The following is a 17644-nucleotide window of genomic DNA, read 5'->3' on the forward strand; positions in this document are numbered from 1 at the left end:
ACACTTGAAAGTCATACCCGGAAGATCATTTCTCAGAGAAAATTTGGGTGATTTTTTTCATTGGAATAATCAGACATCCTAAAGCCTGGTACACACGTTCAAAATATATATTTGACAAACTCGATTTGTCAAATCAAATTGAATTTAATCAAACATATTTGGTTGTGTTGACGCTCTGATGATGTCTTTCTCAAATTTTTAACGTTTTGTTGATCGGAGACACCATAGACACCAACTCTGAAAATAATTCTGAAAATATAAATAATTTCTATTTTCAGAATTGGTGTCACCGATCAACAAAACGTTGAAAATTTAAAAAAAAAACTTAGATTATCAGAGCGTTTACATGATCTAATTGTATATTTGACTTTCCATGCACTTCAAATTTTTAATAAATTGATTCTAAAAATCTCGCCGATGGCACAGAAACTAATTTGAGCACTGTAATTTGGAAGAATAACCGGTTTGCGGTGTTTTAGTACAATTTCCTGATGAAATGCTCAATTTTTAGTAAGCACAAGGCACGTCCAAATTTCAAAAATTGTAAAACATTTCAAAAATGTATTATTGGAAAACTGATGGAGAATGTTTTTAAACTGAAAAAACAATATCAACAATATAAAATTTTGGTAAAACATTGAAAAATTGAACAAATTTTACATTTGTAGTCCAATATTTGAAATAAAAACAAAACAAACTTTGGCGAATGCTAAGAAAAATCTCAAACGAAAAATCGTCAATCTTTTCCCCAAGATGTTCAGGAATATTCAACACCACCCTCTGCCCCCCCCACTTATTTAAAAAATCTTTCAGAGCTCCTAATTGTATTACAATTTACAACGAAAAATCTACGTAGGTAATTATGGTAATTCTTGGTAATAAATTACTGGAAATTTTGGTAAATTACTGTTAACTTTTGATAAAATACCGGTAATTTTTGGTAAATTACTGGTAATTTTTGGTAAATTACTGGTAATTTTTGGTAAATTACTGGTAATTTTTGGTAAATTACTGGTAATTTTTGGTAAATTACTGGTAATTTTTGGTGAATTACTGGTAATTTTTGGTAAAATACTAGTAATTTTAGGTAAATTACTCGTAATTTTTGGTAAATTAATGATCATTTTATTTTTGGTGAATTACTGGTCATTTCATTCTTGGTAAATTTCTGGTAATTTTATTAGTGGTAAATTACTGCAGGTAATTTTATTTTTTGTAAAGTACTGATACTTTTATTCTTGGTAAATTACAGGTTAGTAAGTAATTTCATTTTTGGTAAATTGCTGGAAAATTTATTTTTAGTAAATTTTATTGTAATTTCATGTTTGGCAAATTACTGGTACATAGTTGCATTTTTGGTAAATTACTGGTTACTTCATTTTTGGCAAATTATTGGTAGTTGCATTTTTGGTAAATTACGGGTAATTTCATTTTTGGTAAATGCTGATAATTTCATTATTGGTAAATTACTGGTAATTTCGTTTTTAGTCAATTATTGTTAATTTCATTTTTTTGTAAATTACTGGTAATTTTTGGTAAATTACATAGAATTTTTGCTGCATTGATGCCTGATGGTAATTTTCTAGTCAATTACCAATTATTATTGGTAAATGGCAGATAATTTTTGATAAATTGTTGTTAGTAATTGTTTGTAAATTTAAAATTACTGGTAATATTTTAATATGGTAAATAAGGGGTCATTTTTGATGAATTATCGGTAATTGCTGGTAAATTACAACTGAATTACGAATAATTCTGATAAATTGCTGGTAAATTTCAGTAAGTTTTTGGTATTAGTACTATGTACCAACAGTCAATTTTTGGTAAATTAATGATGATTTGGTCATTATTGGAGTATTGTTGATAATTTTGAGATGAATAGAACATATCCATGATTTAAATTTAAAACTTTTGTTGGGAGAGAAGAATCGACTTTCATTTTTTTTAGACTGGGGGGGGGGTGCAATTTTTACGACTTTAGAAGTACACAGCAAAAGAAAATGAATCGTGGAAATGAGTACGAGTATGTACTGCAATTAAAATACTTTGCAGCACAGAAAAGTTGCTCAATATCAAACAACAATCGTATTGATTAAAATTATCATTTCCAAAAATTAATTCATCATTATTCTTGGTCTTGAAAACTTCTAAAAACAACTTGTTTAATATGTATACCTTGCCACTCCTTTCCCTTTCCCACAAACAAAAACAAAGATAAAAGTAATCTCGAACCGACATTTTTTTTTTTTTTGGAAATTAAAATATGCACACCTGTGACAAAAAAAATCATTTCGAGGGGAGCGAGGAGCAAAAGAATTGGAAATTGAACAACAGATCTGAAATTTTTACTCCGCATTTTTCAGACCATTTCACCACTTTTTTTTGCTAGATTTTGTAAATAGTGAAATTTCAAAAAAAAAAAAAAAAAAAAGAATTAATCTAAAATTTTTCCATCTTAGAAATACTGCCAACGCAATTTTCAGCTATCCAAATCAATTTCCACGCCTATTTCAGTTCGTGACGCAAAACAGCTGCATCGACAGTATTTTCCCAATTTTCACTTTTCATATCCATTATTAAACACAACAAAGTCATCTTACGAATTTTTGAATTTTTCAAGAGAGTACCTACTACCTACTGAAAAAATGAACAAAAACTTACCGCAACTATACCATCATTTCAAAGGAGAAGTTTTGCTTAAACCACGACGCAACATCGCACCCATGGGACCTATAAAAAGAAAAAGACAAATCGAATTGAATTTTTAATAAATCGAGTACCTAACCATAACCCAGAAGCCATACCAATGTCAGGGCAAAGATTGCCTTGGTTTTTTTTTGGCATCAGCGACACCGACAGACTAAATAATATAAACTCGGTTAATGTAACATCGACATTATCATCATCGTCATTCGTCCGACGACGGAGACGACTGATGAGTTATTCGATGCACAAAAATGGAAAACATTCATTGTCAATAAATTAATTACTCATTCGCGTCGGAAATGATTATAAAAAACATCATCTCCGCGTAAAATAATTTATACGTTCGAGTAAATGTAGATCAATTAATACGAATATTATGCTTCATTTAACATGCCAATTGCCTTGCGACAAGTGAAAGCCAATGTTGAATGTTTTTTTTTTCTCACTGCGTTCGTTTACTTTGATAACTCCTCCATGCGGACGAAGGACGTGAGTAGATGGGTTAGGAGGTAGTATTTTGTCAGAGAATTTTCATCAATGTGAAGAAAACATGAGTTAATCGTCTCGTCTTCTTTTTGAACGGTAAATGATGAGTGATTTTTTTTTACCATTCAGCTTATGTATTACCTAAACCTATTCATGTGTCAGGTTTTTTTTTCAATTCGTAGCTTTCTGCATGAACCTACACCAGCTACCTATGAGGTCAGTAAACAGTTCAAACGGGAAAATTTCACTTTTTGTACAGTTTTTCTTTTTTCTTTTCTTTTTGTAGCAAATGCGTGTAATTTTTCGTCATTTATTCGATTAATCTTCGGTAATGAAATTACGAATTACCTCAAATAGGTACCTATTATACGTTGTCGCGTCGTCCATTTATAATGGTTTTCAACTGTGAAGGCAGTGATATAGGTATATCTAGCATCATTTTTGGGCAGAGGGGGGAGGAGAGAGGCTAACATATGGCTTGAAAATTGAAATATAGGTATTACAGTAGCAGCAATTATTGTAATTTTTAATTTCGATTTTTAATAGGTATTGCAAGTTTTTTCAGACAGTTCAACACCTAAATCGAGTCCTTCCTTCACATGATGAAAAACAACTCTTATTTCAAAGGAAAAAATTTCCAATTTTTTATGAATTGGTGTGGACCTTTGTTACAATTTTGCTCAGAATTTTATCACAGTTACCTGTAAAGCTAAGTAAGGTAGAGTGGGGTAATTGCAAAAACGGGGTAATTGCAAAATTGTGACCTCATGCAAACAAATATCAATTTTCTGGTTGTGCCAACTAGGTGGTGTCGAAGCAACGACCTTTACCGACATATTGGAATGAAATTTAAGGTAAGATATCGCAATTTGAAATTTTTTTTTTATTTTGGCCGTAAATTGCGTTTTTGTAATTACCCCAGAAAAAATCGACTCGGGGTAATTGCAAAAACGATTTTTTTTTTCATTTTTGCACTTACCACAAATATTTTTTTTGCTCCAAATAACTTGAAAATGGTTCGAAATAACAAAAAAAAAAAATTTCCATGGTCACATGATGAGTTACACGTTAGAGAAGTGATTAACAGTTTTACTGAATTTTTAAATTATTGCTCCTTTTTGATGTTCTACTGATATATTTGACAAAAAATATATTTCTATGACGAGTTTTTTACATTAAAAACATCAGAAATGACCAATAGTTGATTTTTTGTTCATTTTAGCGAGTTTTAAAAAAAATAATTTTTCAACATTTTTTCACTCCCCTAAAATTTTTTTTGGGAAGTGGAAAACTTATCGAATTTTTCACCGAATCAAGACCACGAATACATCAAAAGTTAGCAAATGACACGTAGAATACAGTGAGTGTGTTGAAAATGCAAAAAAATACAAAAATAATACAAAAATAAAAAAAATATCGCCCACTTTTGCATTTACCCTAACACGGGGTAAATGCAAAAGTCGATTTTCAAATTTTCAAATTGCAATTTTCTCCACGACTTGTGAACCAAATTGTACCAAAATTTTACCATTGATAGAGAACCCACTGAAGTATATGTGGTACAAATTTCAGCTTCATCTGTGCAATAGTCTTCTCACAGCGCCCTCTCAAAGTGCAGTCACTAATCAAAAAGTGCTTTGCAATTACTCCACTCTACCTTACATACTTCCCGAGGTTTATGGAAGGGAGGGGAAGGAGGGTCTCTATGTTTTCGTACAGCAGTAATTTTCTGTTTCGATAATCAAATTTTGGAGCCCCAGCAAAATTTTGAAGAGTGAAAAATGGGAATTCAAAATACCTACTTTTTTTAATGAATTCTAAATTCAACTTTGAACTTTTTTTCAGGAAAAGCTGAAAAATGCTTCAACATTTTCCAAAAAAATTTTCAACATTTTGTCTGATTTGAATGATTGTTATCATAATATGTATCAATAACGTTCACAAAAACTTCAAGAATTTGGTCATTATTTCAACGATTTCTGCAATTACATAAAATCTTCATGCAATTATATAACTCCTTCATCCCTCCTCTCACACGTCCCACCGGTTCAAATGTCAAAAATGTCATCCACACGCACGATGAATAAAAAAACACACCTAGAAAAAAAATTTCTCACAAAATAAGCGAGCTAAATCGTACGTACGCCACCTACAACAATCCAAATAACATACCTTCGTCCATCTTCGTAATTCATAAAAATCCAAATCCATATTTCATAATTAAAGAGAAAAATATCGCACTTAAAATGGTCATGACATTCACGATGACGTTACTATTTTACATATTCGTTTAAAAAAAAACTTCACGATTTTCAATCATAACGCTAATTAGATTGCCCGAAGACTCGAAGGGGTTCGCATGAGGAAAATTTTCATAATTTATCGCAAGTTTTTCAGGTGTTGTTTTGAACGAAACTGGCTGTAATGAAAAATCGTTTTAAAACACATTAGCAATTCATTACTAATTTTTTTTCAACATCTTATCGAGTCTACGAGAAGTTAAAATAATCACCACTATAGATAGTTCAAAACAAGACGACGAAATTTGAATAACTTATATTTTTTTCATCAGCTCAAGATTCCGCATTTTCGTCCAAGTTTGCTAAATTCTATTCATTGATAATACAACAATGCATCGCGATCTCCCACATAATATAAAAGCCTGCGGACGATGCAGTTAATAGAAATTCCGGCAACTTCATTAATCATATTGTAGCCAACAACTGAAAAACTTCATCGACAACTAGGCACATTTAGACCAGGCTCTGAGCACTTTGAGCAGAACCTCTTCGAGTCTTTGGGCGATTTTATATTATGTACTCGCATATGCGACGAGTATTTTGTTCAATCTACTCGGCATATAAGGTAATAATTACTGACCCGAGTCACAACTATGACGTCACTACACTGTAAGTAATTAAAACCACACATACTTAAAAAATTTTCGTATCGCAATTTCCCTACATAAACCTTGTAGGTATATGCATTCAAATTCCACTATTAAAACGAATTTCCACTCTGATTCATAGAACGTAACTTCCAAACACAAGTGGAAATTTTTATTCAGCTTTTCCTCCCTCGTTTCACACACCTTTACAAAAGACTTCTTAATTCTTACGGTAATTTTTTAATAGCCGGTGTCATAAATCATCGATAGGTCGTGGCCTCTCGATACAAACTTTCAGGAAGTCACGGCACAGATGCAATGCAAGGTAAGGCAAAACAGCGGCGTAAGTGTCAATGAATTCGTTAGATATTCACGACGATATATTACTCAATCTGTACATGAGATAACATGATGACCCGGCCAATACAAGCCTTAAAATTCGCGCTACGAAATTATTGTCATATTTCTCGTCTCATTATGCAACGAAAACTTATTTATATAGGTGACCTGGCATTGGATATTTTCCAAAACTTTTCGCGATACCATCAATCCGTACGTATATTCGTGATGATGAAGATCTGCGAGATAAATAAGAAAAATAGGTTGATACGAGCGAATTTGAAAAAATATACGTATATAACCGGTTCTCAACGTCAAATCAATGACGATTGCGTAATTTCTACAAGTGTAATTGCTATTTTAGAGGGGAAAAAATACGTTCATTTGACGAATACTCGAAATACCATTCGTCGTATAAATGTATGTTGGTTGATTTTCAAATAAGTATACCTTCAACCGGTTCCGAGAAAATTAACTTGGCCATTTACACATTGTAATTGTGAGGGAATCCAAATCATCGAGTTGGATTACTTAATTGAAAATTGAAAAATTAAATTTCACTTTCCATCATTTTCTCGCATCATTAGGTAGTAGGTACTTGTGCTCTCTGGTCTTGAACAAATGTCTATTTTCACGTCAAATCATTAGTTTTGTGATGTCCCTACGTATGAATGTATATCTTGCGAAATATTCGGTAAATTGCGAAGAAAGGCAAAATATGTTGTGTACCCAAGTGTTCTATATGGTAATAATGAGATGAATTTTTGGTGTAAGAACGATAGGAGAGGAAGGGAAATTGATTTATTATATTCGGTCACGTGATTTTTTGCTCGCAGAAATTGAAACCAAAATCGATATAAAAGAAGAATTTTCTCACATTTCGACGAATAAAATGAAAGGATATTGAAATATGTACTACATTGTTACTGGTTAGATTGAATTTGTAATTCAAATACTTTCATGAAAATCAGGAAAAATTTACTTTATTTTTCAAAATCTGTTTCTATTGAGCTGACATGAGCCGACACAATGGCGGAAGAGGGGAGCGGAAGGAATTTCACCTCAGTCAATAGCATTCAGTAATTCGGTAAAATTGAGAAAAATTTATCTAAACGTACTAGAAAAATTTTATTGACAAAATCCAGAAAAAATGTAGGTAACCAAATAAATTGGAAAATTTAATATATATTTTTTAAATTTTGTACTCGGCATTTTTGTTTTTGACCCCCCCCCCCTTCCAAAAAATCCAATTATTTCAAAATTTTTAAAAGAAAATTTTTGTGATTAAAATTCCTGCTATATGACCTCATTTGAGCTGTCAAAGTTGTCAAAAAAAGATGATGATAAATGTTACGTTTAAATTTTTCCTCTGTGAGTCTTAAAAAAATTTAATGGGAAAAATTACATTTAAAATAATAAATTTTTGGTTTGAAGAAGAACGTGATACCTATTTAAAGGAAATTGAGGGAATATTCGATTTCCAAAATGAGTGATAAATTGAATTGATTTTTGTTATTTTTTCAAAAATCATAGCTTAATTTTTCAGGCCAACTTTTCGATTTAAATTTCTTCTTCTTTTCAGAACAATTCTTGTATATGTACTTGACTTTTCTCATAATAAGGGCCCAAAAATCATTTTTTTCAGGGAATTACTTCGAAATTGATAAGCACATAGATACATTTATTTTGAGTAAGTACCTGAATTTTATAATTTCAATTTATTTTTGTTTTGGGGGGATTCTGGTTGGAATATGAGATTTTGGTGCAGAAGATGCAGAATTTTATAATTTTTCAAAATTTATAGACCTGGCAAAAAGTGGTTTTAAAAAGGAAAAAATTGGCACATTAATTTTTTCTTCGGGAATTTGTTTAGATGAGCCCCCTGAACTACCAAAAAAAAACCGACCCTCCTAACCTTGGAGCTAATTTTTTAGGGGGCTAAAACCGGTTCCGATTCACGTTTTTTGCGATTTACTTCGAAAATATTAGGTTTACGAGAAAAACTACCATGACTAAAAATGTTCCCCTTCAAATTCTCGACAATTTGATACTACGCTCGATACCCATCCCTCAAGAGGGGTGTCTAAAAATAGGGGTGGAAAGAGCAGGCGTTTCAAAAAAAGTCAGTCCAATAACTTAATCAAAGTTACCACTTAATATCATTCGTTTTGGCTCCAATTGTTTTTACAGTCTACTCACCCAACTATTAATCACGCCACCGTTGATTGGTCTTCAACTCTCTCAAGGGGTTGGTGGGGGATGCTTGATTTTTCAAGTAACACACAACTGAATCATACATTTGAAAAACGAATCTGGACATGCTATATGTATATCCAATAGTATGTTTTCGAGGTCACTGAATACAAATACCAACTTATTTTCTGGGTCCAACTCCTCCAAACCCCTCTGTGCCCCAAAAAGGGGGTTGAAATTTTGAAAAATCGTGAAAAGTCGAGTGATATATCGAATGGTATGTTTTCGAGGTCGTCAAGTACGAATATGAACTTATTTTTTGTGTCCCACCCCCAAATGTTCCACTGTGCCCCAACAAGGGGGCCAAAATTTCAAAAAATCATCAAAAATTCGAGTGATAGGTATATCAAATGGAATGTTTTTGAGGCCGCCAAGCACAAATATGAACTTATTTTTTGGGTACTACCCCACAATCTCCCTCTATGCCCCAAAAAAGGGACCAAATTTCGAAAAATCGTGAAATGTCGAGTGATATATTGAATAGTATGTTTTCGAGGTCGCTGAGTACGAATATGAACTTACTTTGTGAGTCCCACCTCACAATGTCCCTCTTCGCCCCAAAAAAGGGGCAAAATTTCGAAAAATCATGAAAAGTCGAGTGATAAGTATATCGAATGGTATGTTTTCGGGATTCTATTTTGGAATATTTCATCAATTTATGATTTTTTTTCAGCCAAAAAAAACATTAAAAATAATTAATTTCATTTAAATTTCCCATAAAAAAATAATTCGAGTGTCACTACCTAAGAAAAATTTAAAAATAGAAATTAGTTGGATGATTATACATTTTAGTATTTCAATGAAATTCGACAACACAGTGAAAGTCCTAGTTCCATTTTATTTTCTATTGAAAAATAATCAAAAACTGGTAGGTGAGTGAACGTTAAAAGAAAAATCTTGAGATGTAAAATGTTTTCTTTGCAAAATGAGCGTTCAAACTGGTAGAAAAGCCCCTTCTTGTTCTTTGGTTTGAAAATTGAGAAAAAATTGTAATACCTTGCGACATATCGTTTGTTAGGTTTTTGGGGGTGCTGAGTCCAAATATCGACTCAGTTTTTTGATCTGAGCCTCTCAACCCCTTCCCCAGTGGCATAGTCTCCTAGAGAGTACTTTGAAGACTCCTAAGTCTACTTCATCTCGAAATGAGAACTGAAATTCTCTGCAATAGTTTTTTAATCCGAACGAATCACACTGTTGGATTTAGTGAAGATCCGAGTAGCTAAACACGTTGTTTGTTTTGATCTAGCTACCCTGAAGAATGAATTCTTTTTAGGGGTGGGTGGAAGGGTTAAATTATTTCAGGGCTCTTTCGAATCTAAATATTATGAGGGAAATACTTCAGAGTATATTTTGCTCCGATTTCAATTAAGAATAGAACTATATGGGAAGACTCTCCCCCCCTCTCACAAAAAGCTCGAAAACCATAATCAACTTTTAGAATTTTGGCAAATTTTTGAAATTAAAATTTATCCCAAATTCTTGATCTCATAACGATCTTCAGAAGTCGAGTTTCGTAAATTTCACTTCACCCCCGATCTGAATGCAACCAATATTATTATATGACTGGTTCCCTTCGAGTATTTTCGAATTTCTTTTAAAGACGAAGAAATTCGTAATGAGCCCGGGAGTTACGGTTTTTATTTTTTATTCATTTTTTTCTTCAGAATTTCATTTTTAATACGTTTAAAATACATCAATTTTCAATCCAATTGCGCCAAAATGTGGAAGTTTCAGGGGGTCTGATTTCAGACTCCAGACTAGCTGAAACTCAAATCGCACCATCTCAAAAAATGCATCAAACTCGACCATACTGTAAACATCACCTGCCCATTCACTGGATCTGGATCTGGATCCATTTTCAAATCACTCCACACCTATCTCGAAGGTCACTCAAACACCCAATATTCTACGCTGCATTTGACTCTAATATTCGTCCATTTCATTCAAGGAAACCTGCATTCGCCAATCATTAAAAAAAAACGACCTCTTTCGGTCTTTTGGTACAGGCGACTCGTGCGATAAATTGATGCTCGCAGCAAATTCGCTGATGAGTATCAAATCACATAAACACGTACACGAGATACTACATACTCGTAATTAACGAATAATATACACATACGTGACATCATATACGTACATACATTACACCGACGTAATATTTTGAGAAAAATTTACGGTTCATATGGCCGCCGACGATTTGTTAGTCATGCTTGTATAAAATTATAGGACAATATTTCCCGTCATGTGTGATTCGCACGTCGGTCGTCGTCATATCGACGATGCCATCTTATATCTTCGTATAAGACTGTATTAATTTTCATCGACTTTGCGCGCATACGAAATCACCGCTAATTACCGCGAAGACATCGCGAACGAAGGCGGCGTGCATTTTGACCATTTCGTAATCCCTCGTGTATTGTTTTATACAGTCGAGTTGAAGTGGAAATTTGCATTCTACATATTACTTCAAGTCGAAGGAGACTGTAATTATCGGACGTATTGTTGCAAAAATACGCAACAAAATGAAAATTATTTATACGTGCTCAAGAGAACTTATTATAGTATCTTACATTTCATTAGTAGATACATGTAGGTACACTTGTTTATAACCTTCCTAATTGAATCGAGTTTAAAAACATTGTTTTTTAATTTTTCAAATAGTTGCGTAGGGCTCGCAAGTTGTAATCTTCGTAGCAATCGATTTACTTACTCTATCAATCGCGTACCTAGATAATTCAGATTATACACGAACGAAATTGAAATAATTGCCCTAAGAAGAAAATAAAATCGTTCTGAACGTGCAATTGAATCTTGAATTAGATAGAGACTCCAATTATCGCGAGACTTGACTTGACGAACTGCAATAATCCGTTTGAATCACCTTCGCATGTTTTTCGTAACGTGGAATAATTTGAAGAACAAAAATTCGACCATGTATGTCGTATTCGTATACGCGGATAAATATTTGAAAATAAAATAAATCAATTTAAACGTATTACATGTACGAGTAAGTGTAAAATAAGTAAAAGCTAAAGCACACATCGATAAGAGTATACCTACACGTTTCCTTCGCATGAATCAGATTTCTGACCTTGAAGACGACACTAGCAGCAGGAGAGCTTCTTCCTCGAGTATAAACTAAAGTATTGTATACCTGCGTGAAAGTACACACTTGGGCGATGTGAAAATTATTTCTAAACTTCCTTAATTAGTATATGTACTTATATGCAACTTATTTTTATTCCAATCCATGATTTATATTACTTTCGTTATTTCAGTAGGTTAATGGATTACATGAACCCTTTTCCAAGTCGGTTACTAATGTCGCAAATCAATCGTGTATCAATTAATTGATTGATTGACTGATTGATTGATTTGACTCACGAATGTATAAATATTATTTGATTCGTACCGCTATACAATACGTTTCCATAATTACTTAAATATCAGGTGACAATAATGTAAACAGTTCGCGTACCACTTGAACTTCCATATCGAAATTCAAACAATCGTTGATCCGTTTCCAAAAAAAAGAAAGAAAAGAGAGGATACGACCATCAGAACTTGACAAGGACGAAACTTAAGGAGGAAGGGGACAGTTTGCAACCCTGGTCATCTGGAAAGGCAGAAAAGTTGGCATTTTTTTTTTTTTTTTTGAAAGAAGTTGGCAAAGTAGAAATTTTACCAACTTCCGAATAGGTACCAAATAAAAACCAACTGGATTAATTAACATAATAAATAATGAATTATCAAAAATCGATGAGATTTTCACCAATTTTCAGAACTGCTTGAAAATTCCAAAATAATTACCGTTAAAATTTTCAAAAACATTGAAAAATTGACAACAAAAAAATAGGCAGGTACCTAGCATCTAAATTTTTTAATTTTGACGACTTGAATGAAATGTTTCTCAAAAATTTGAAATATTGGTGAAAAATCAGCAATTTTTTGGTTAGACAAACTTTTTACACAAAATTGCTCAAAAATATTAATTTTATGATTTATACGTAATTTAGCTGAAATTTAAAAAAATTGTTCAAATGCTTTGAAAAAGGTTTGAAAATTGACCGAATTAGCATTTGATCGAATACCAAAGCAAGCAAAATTATGAACTCACTGAACAATCTCAAGCTTAAAGGAAATCTACCTCTATTCATATCATCATTTCTAAGACATCAAACTTTTAAAATCCGGCTGAATACTACTTACTCTAGTGCTCACATTCAACAAATTGGCATTCCCCAAGGAGCAGTAATTAGTCCAATATTATTCATTTTGGCAATGAAAATGAATGATATTAAAAACGTGATACTCAAGCCAGTAAATTACTCACTACTTGCTGATGATTTGGCGATCTTTATCGAGCAAAATAAATAAACAAACTTCAAAAAAGTCTCAAAGAAACAATTAATAGACTTCAGAGATGGATTACTGAAAAGGGGCTGCAATTTTCGCCTGAAAAAACTGTTATTGTCAACTTTCATTGTAAGCATGGACCCACACAGAGTATCAATCTTCAAATCTACAACACTGAAATAACAAGTACTCCTAATACATACTTATATGCTCGGTGGCATAGTTGGTTGAGCCACGGCTTTCTGAACAAGAGGTTGTGGGTTCAAATCCCGCTAGAGACGCAGGCGTTAATGTTTAATCTCATACATTGTAGTGCATTTAACATCTATAACACGTTAAGCTCCAAGCACCAGAACAGCAGAGGCAACAGAAATGCAGGCAATCTGTTGCCGGTATCAAAAAGCTGTAACTGGTTGAGCAACTATAGGTAGCGGTGATTACAGAACTCAGGGTTGTAAAAACCCGGCTAGTGATGTATGAGCTACTTTGTAGATAGTGTAGAAAGCAACGGGAAACTACTACTTGAAAGCTCAAAACAACGTTGATTCCCCAGAATAATTGCAGTGGCAATAGGCATTTGCCTCACCCTGTTAGGGTACCACAAAAATGTGATTTCCAATGTCCTGTAAAGGACAAGGAACCACAATGACAACGACAACAAATCATCGACCTTGCAGCTTATTCAGTTCGCTTTATGTTCACTGCTTAATAGACCAACTGTGCAATGGTAATGAAATGGCACCAACATCTCACCACTACTAACACAAAGTGTAATGTACTGGCTTTGGGAATGGAAATGGTCATGCGCCGGTTACCCTAGGTTACCCGCTCGGAGTGAGGGGAAGATAACCAACACAACAACATCAACTACAACGACAAACCTCTTCTTCACAAGTCACGCATGCGCACTTCCATTCCCAAAGCCAGTACATTAGACTTCGCGTAAAACTTTGTGTTAGTAGTGGTGAGATGTTGGTGCCATTTCGTTACGTTGTATTCCATATACACAGTTGGTCTATTAGAGGAGACGACGATATTATTTACAAGGTCGATGCAACAAATACATAAGTTTCTTGGACTCTACTTAGATGAGCGCTTAAATAGGAAAACTCATCTCAATTATGTTAGACAGGGAGGAAATAATGCTATAAACATCCTCAAAAAACTTAGTCATACCAGATCAGGTGCAGATAGACCTCCAATCCATTATTGACTACGGATCAATCATCTATAATTCAGCTGCCAAATCATCAGAAATCATGCTCTTTGTCTCTGCATAGGCGCTTTGCATTTTGAGTTGATATTATGTAGACATCATTACCTCGCCAAATCGCCCGAAAAAGGGGTTAGGGGTTCTCAAAATTGTGAGATTCAATTTTTAAATGCCTAAACATTATTCAGCTTGATGCTTCAGTTGAACCTGAACGTTTTCTGTGATAAATTGCGAGAACAATTTTTTTTTGGCCAAAATTAACGACTTGAGGCGAGAAAAATTGCGAGAAAACAGTTTTTAGTGTTTTTAACAATTTTGCACAGGTACAAAAAGTTCTGAAAAAATGCGAATTTTGCCACAAGGCACAAATCTACTTTTCTCAATTTCACAAACTCTGCTGGATGCAAATAAATCGACACAATTACCTAATTTGAATATATTGGGATGATACAATGTATCACTCGTTGTGCCTATACTCACTCATTAATAAATCAATAAAGCTTATCACGACCGCATGTACACTTGATGTAGGTATTTTAATCTTTTATCATTCATATCTTACGTAAAAACTCAATTACTTCCTATAGAAAAATCTGTTATAGTATTTCACTCGATAACAAAATTAGTAGTACCTATCTGATAAATACGAAATTGACTGAAATTGGTCAGTTCTTCGCCTTCCATAAGAATGAAACTGACAATCTTTCCAAATGTACTACTTATATGGTTATTGAAATGTGATTTCATCAAATGTACAAAACGACCAATAATTGGTGAGTGGATGAAATCCTGATAAATAGGTAAATCTAATTCAAGTTCAGTTCAAAAATGTGAAACATGTAATTGTGAAAAATGGTTGGAAATGGTATAACTTAGGTATACTGGTTAAAGAGTTTACCAATTATGATACATTCACGAATGACCCCGCGAATGCCACTGGATTCATAGGAGCAAATTACGTCAAAGCAGTCGAAAGCTGTGGGGCAAGAGTGGTGCCAATATTCATCAGACAGAACTATTCTTACTATGAGTAAGCTAAGTATTAATTAGATAAGCACACAGAATCTGATTGAGAAAAAAAATGTCCACAATGATCGCACAATTTTCACCATTTCAAAATGCAAATGTCATAAAAATTGTTTATCGTAGACAGATTATGAATTCGATCAATGGAGTAGTACTCCCAGGAGGAAAAACGACAATAAAACCAGGATTTCCATACTATGACGCATCCTCGATAATTTTCAAAATTGCTAAACAAGTAAGTATGTAAATGCATCTATCATACAATCTGAATTTTAATAAACCACAAAAATACTTATGCAGTATATTTCTCATACGCTCATTTGTTTTGCAGCTGAACGATAAAGGAATAACCTTTCCAATATTAAGCATATGTTTAGGATTTCAAGCAATGCTCACCATTCACAACAACGATACAAATTTACTAACGCAATGTGACTCGTTTTATGAAAGTTACCCTCTTGAATTCCAGCCAAACTTCACCAGAAGTCAATTATTTTTCAATAGTGACCAACAACTATTCCTCAGTTTGAAACTTCTCAGAATAACTATCAACAATCACAAGTACGAAATTGAGCAATTAGGTATGTCTAGGTGTTTCGAATGTGAATAACCTCAACTCTCCAATACATACTCTTCACTTAGGTATTGCATTTCTCCACTTAACTTCACGAAATCAAATTTGCCCAAAGAATGGAGAGTAACATCGCTCAGCACAACCAACAGAGGTGTAAAATTTATCGCCACTGTTGAACATATAAAATATCCTTTTTTTGGAGTTCAGTTTCATCCAGAAATGGCAGCGTTCCATTGGCCTGAAGAATTTTGTATTCCTCACGATCGAGTAACTGTTCGAGCTAATCAATATTTTTATGATAAATTAGTTATTATATCAACGTTGAATGATAATAAGTTTGAAGATGTAGAAGAAGAAAGAAAAACTCTGATTTATAATTATAATACGATTTACTGCCAAGCGAAACCTTATCAGTATTACATTCAGAGATATATTTTTTATAATTGATCAATGAACGTGTCAATACATAATAGATTTTTTATTTTAAAAAAAAATGATCAAACAACAAACTTTAATAAGCTTCTAAGAAGAACAAGGTAACGTTCATGTGGCAGTTCTGGCCCAAGGGAAAATGATTGGATCAGATCTGATCTGAACAGATCTAATTCGATCTAGTCAAATTTTTTGGATTCGAGGAATATCCAGATTTTATCAAGATCAGATCTACTCAGATCTGGTCAGCTTTATTCAAATCTGGTTGAATTGAATCCAATCAGTTGAAAATGAGTGGGTTATACAAAACAGAATTTTCCCAAATTTTTCTCCCAGGAAGAAGTCCTTCATCCCCCCTCCGAAATTTCTTTAAAAATAAAAACTTCATTTTTACTTAATATTTGAAAGCGGAGGTCAATAGAACAAATTTTGTTTCGCGACACGACACATGATTCTTGTAGATTGATTTTTCTTTTGAAGAGAAGGGTTTTTTCAACAACGTTTCCCACGAGATACTTTTTTTTGAAAGCCAAGTTCAATAGTTTTTATTCCACCAAGTTTTTTGAAAATTAAGTTCACATTTTCTCTCCAAAAAAAAAAAGTTTTGCACATGCTCTTCAAAAAGGAAAAGTACCTACTAGTTTTCAACTTCTGCATGCTCAAAAATGAAGGTTTTCATCTTCTGTTCGGAAACCTCTTAAGGTGTCACCCTTCGATTTGAACGGCACAGCGATTTTTGGTAGTAGCATGATCTAAAACCTCAAAAACCAAATTTTCAGCTGCCTGACTTCATTTTTATATTTTTGGCGACCGTTTGAAAAATTCAAAGTTGACTGTTTTTGGTGATTAATGTTGGAAAAAAATACGTACTTGGTCAGTAAAAATGGTCAAAATAAGTCCTAAAACTGATATTGATTCCCCAAATCCAAATTTCCATTTCTAGCCGTTCTGGAGCCTCCAGCCCGATTTTTCAATTCCTCCAGAATTTTGAATTTGCTTCAGAAGGCGTGATGATGAAGTTGGGCAGCTAAAAATCCAGTGGTGTGTTATACTTTCGACATGTTCAACGAGTTTATCCACATTTGAGCCGATTTTGGGAGGGACACGTCAACAGTGGTTTTTTGACCAGCCTTTTCATAATACAAATATCCAAAAAATCAAAAGCTTTCGGCTGAAATATGGATAAACTCGTTAAACAGGTGTAGTAAAACACAGAACTCGATTTTTAGCAGCCCAACTTCATACTCACGCCTTCTGGAGCAAATTCAATACCCCGGAGAAATCGAAAATCGCGCTGGAGGCTCTAGAATGACTGGAAATGGAGAAATTTCTTCCTCGGAGGAGGGGGTGTTATTTCAGGACGAAATACAGC

At 33.5% G+C, this 17644-nt stretch overlaps 1 protein-coding gene and 1 long non-coding RNA gene across 3 annotated transcripts in view; one reads left to right on the forward strand and one right to left on the reverse strand.

The window, feature by feature from the left end:
- Positions 1 to 17644, reverse strand: part of LOC135839603 (uncharacterized) — a 241553-nt gene that overhangs the window by 15673 nt on the left and 208236 nt on the right. The window contains exon 20 of the long non-coding RNA XR_010557623.1: positions 2662 to 2730. This is a non-coding gene — a long non-coding RNA (uncharacterized LOC135839603). The remainder of the gene's footprint in view (positions 1 to 2661; positions 2731 to 17644) is intronic.
- Positions 14850 to 16322, forward strand: LOC135841120 (gamma-glutamyl hydrolase-like). Of its 2 annotated transcripts, none has more exons than XM_065357931.1 (5): positions 14850 to 15013; positions 15132 to 15270; positions 15390 to 15501; positions 15598 to 15827; positions 15909 to 16322. In XM_065357931.1, exons 1-5 carry the CDS (start codon positions 14929 to 14931, stop codon positions 16285 to 16287), a joined length of 945 nt encoding a protein of 314 aa, XP_065214003.1. In that variant the 5' UTR covers positions 14850 to 14928; the 3' UTR covers positions 16288 to 16322. The 2 variants fall into 2 exon arrangements, with proteins under 2 accessions (XP_065214003.1, XP_065214002.1); XM_065357930.1 differs by having other exon boundaries at positions 14852 to 15013; positions 15117 to 15270; positions 15909 to 16320.

This window comes from Planococcus citri, chromosome 3 (genome assembly GCF_950023065.1).
Source record: "Planococcus citri chromosome 3, ihPlaCitr1.1, whole genome shotgun sequence".
Classification (NCBI taxonomy): Eukaryota; Metazoa; Arthropoda; class Insecta; order Hemiptera; family Pseudococcidae; genus Planococcus; species Planococcus citri.

Bases quoted from the DNA above. Each gene is read 5' to 3' on its own strand.
- LOC135841120 (XM_065357930.1), top strand. From the start codon at position 14,929: ATGAAACTGACAATCTTTCCAAATGTACTACTTATATGGTTATTGAAA. The intron at 15,271-15,389 runs GTAAGCTAAGTA...TGTTTATCGTAG, and splicing joins CAGAACTATTCTTACTATGA to ACAGATTATGAATTCGATCA. The intron at 15,828-15,908 runs GTACGAAATTGA...CTCTTCACTTAG, and splicing joins ATAACTATCAACAATCACAA to GTATTGCATTTCTCCACTTA.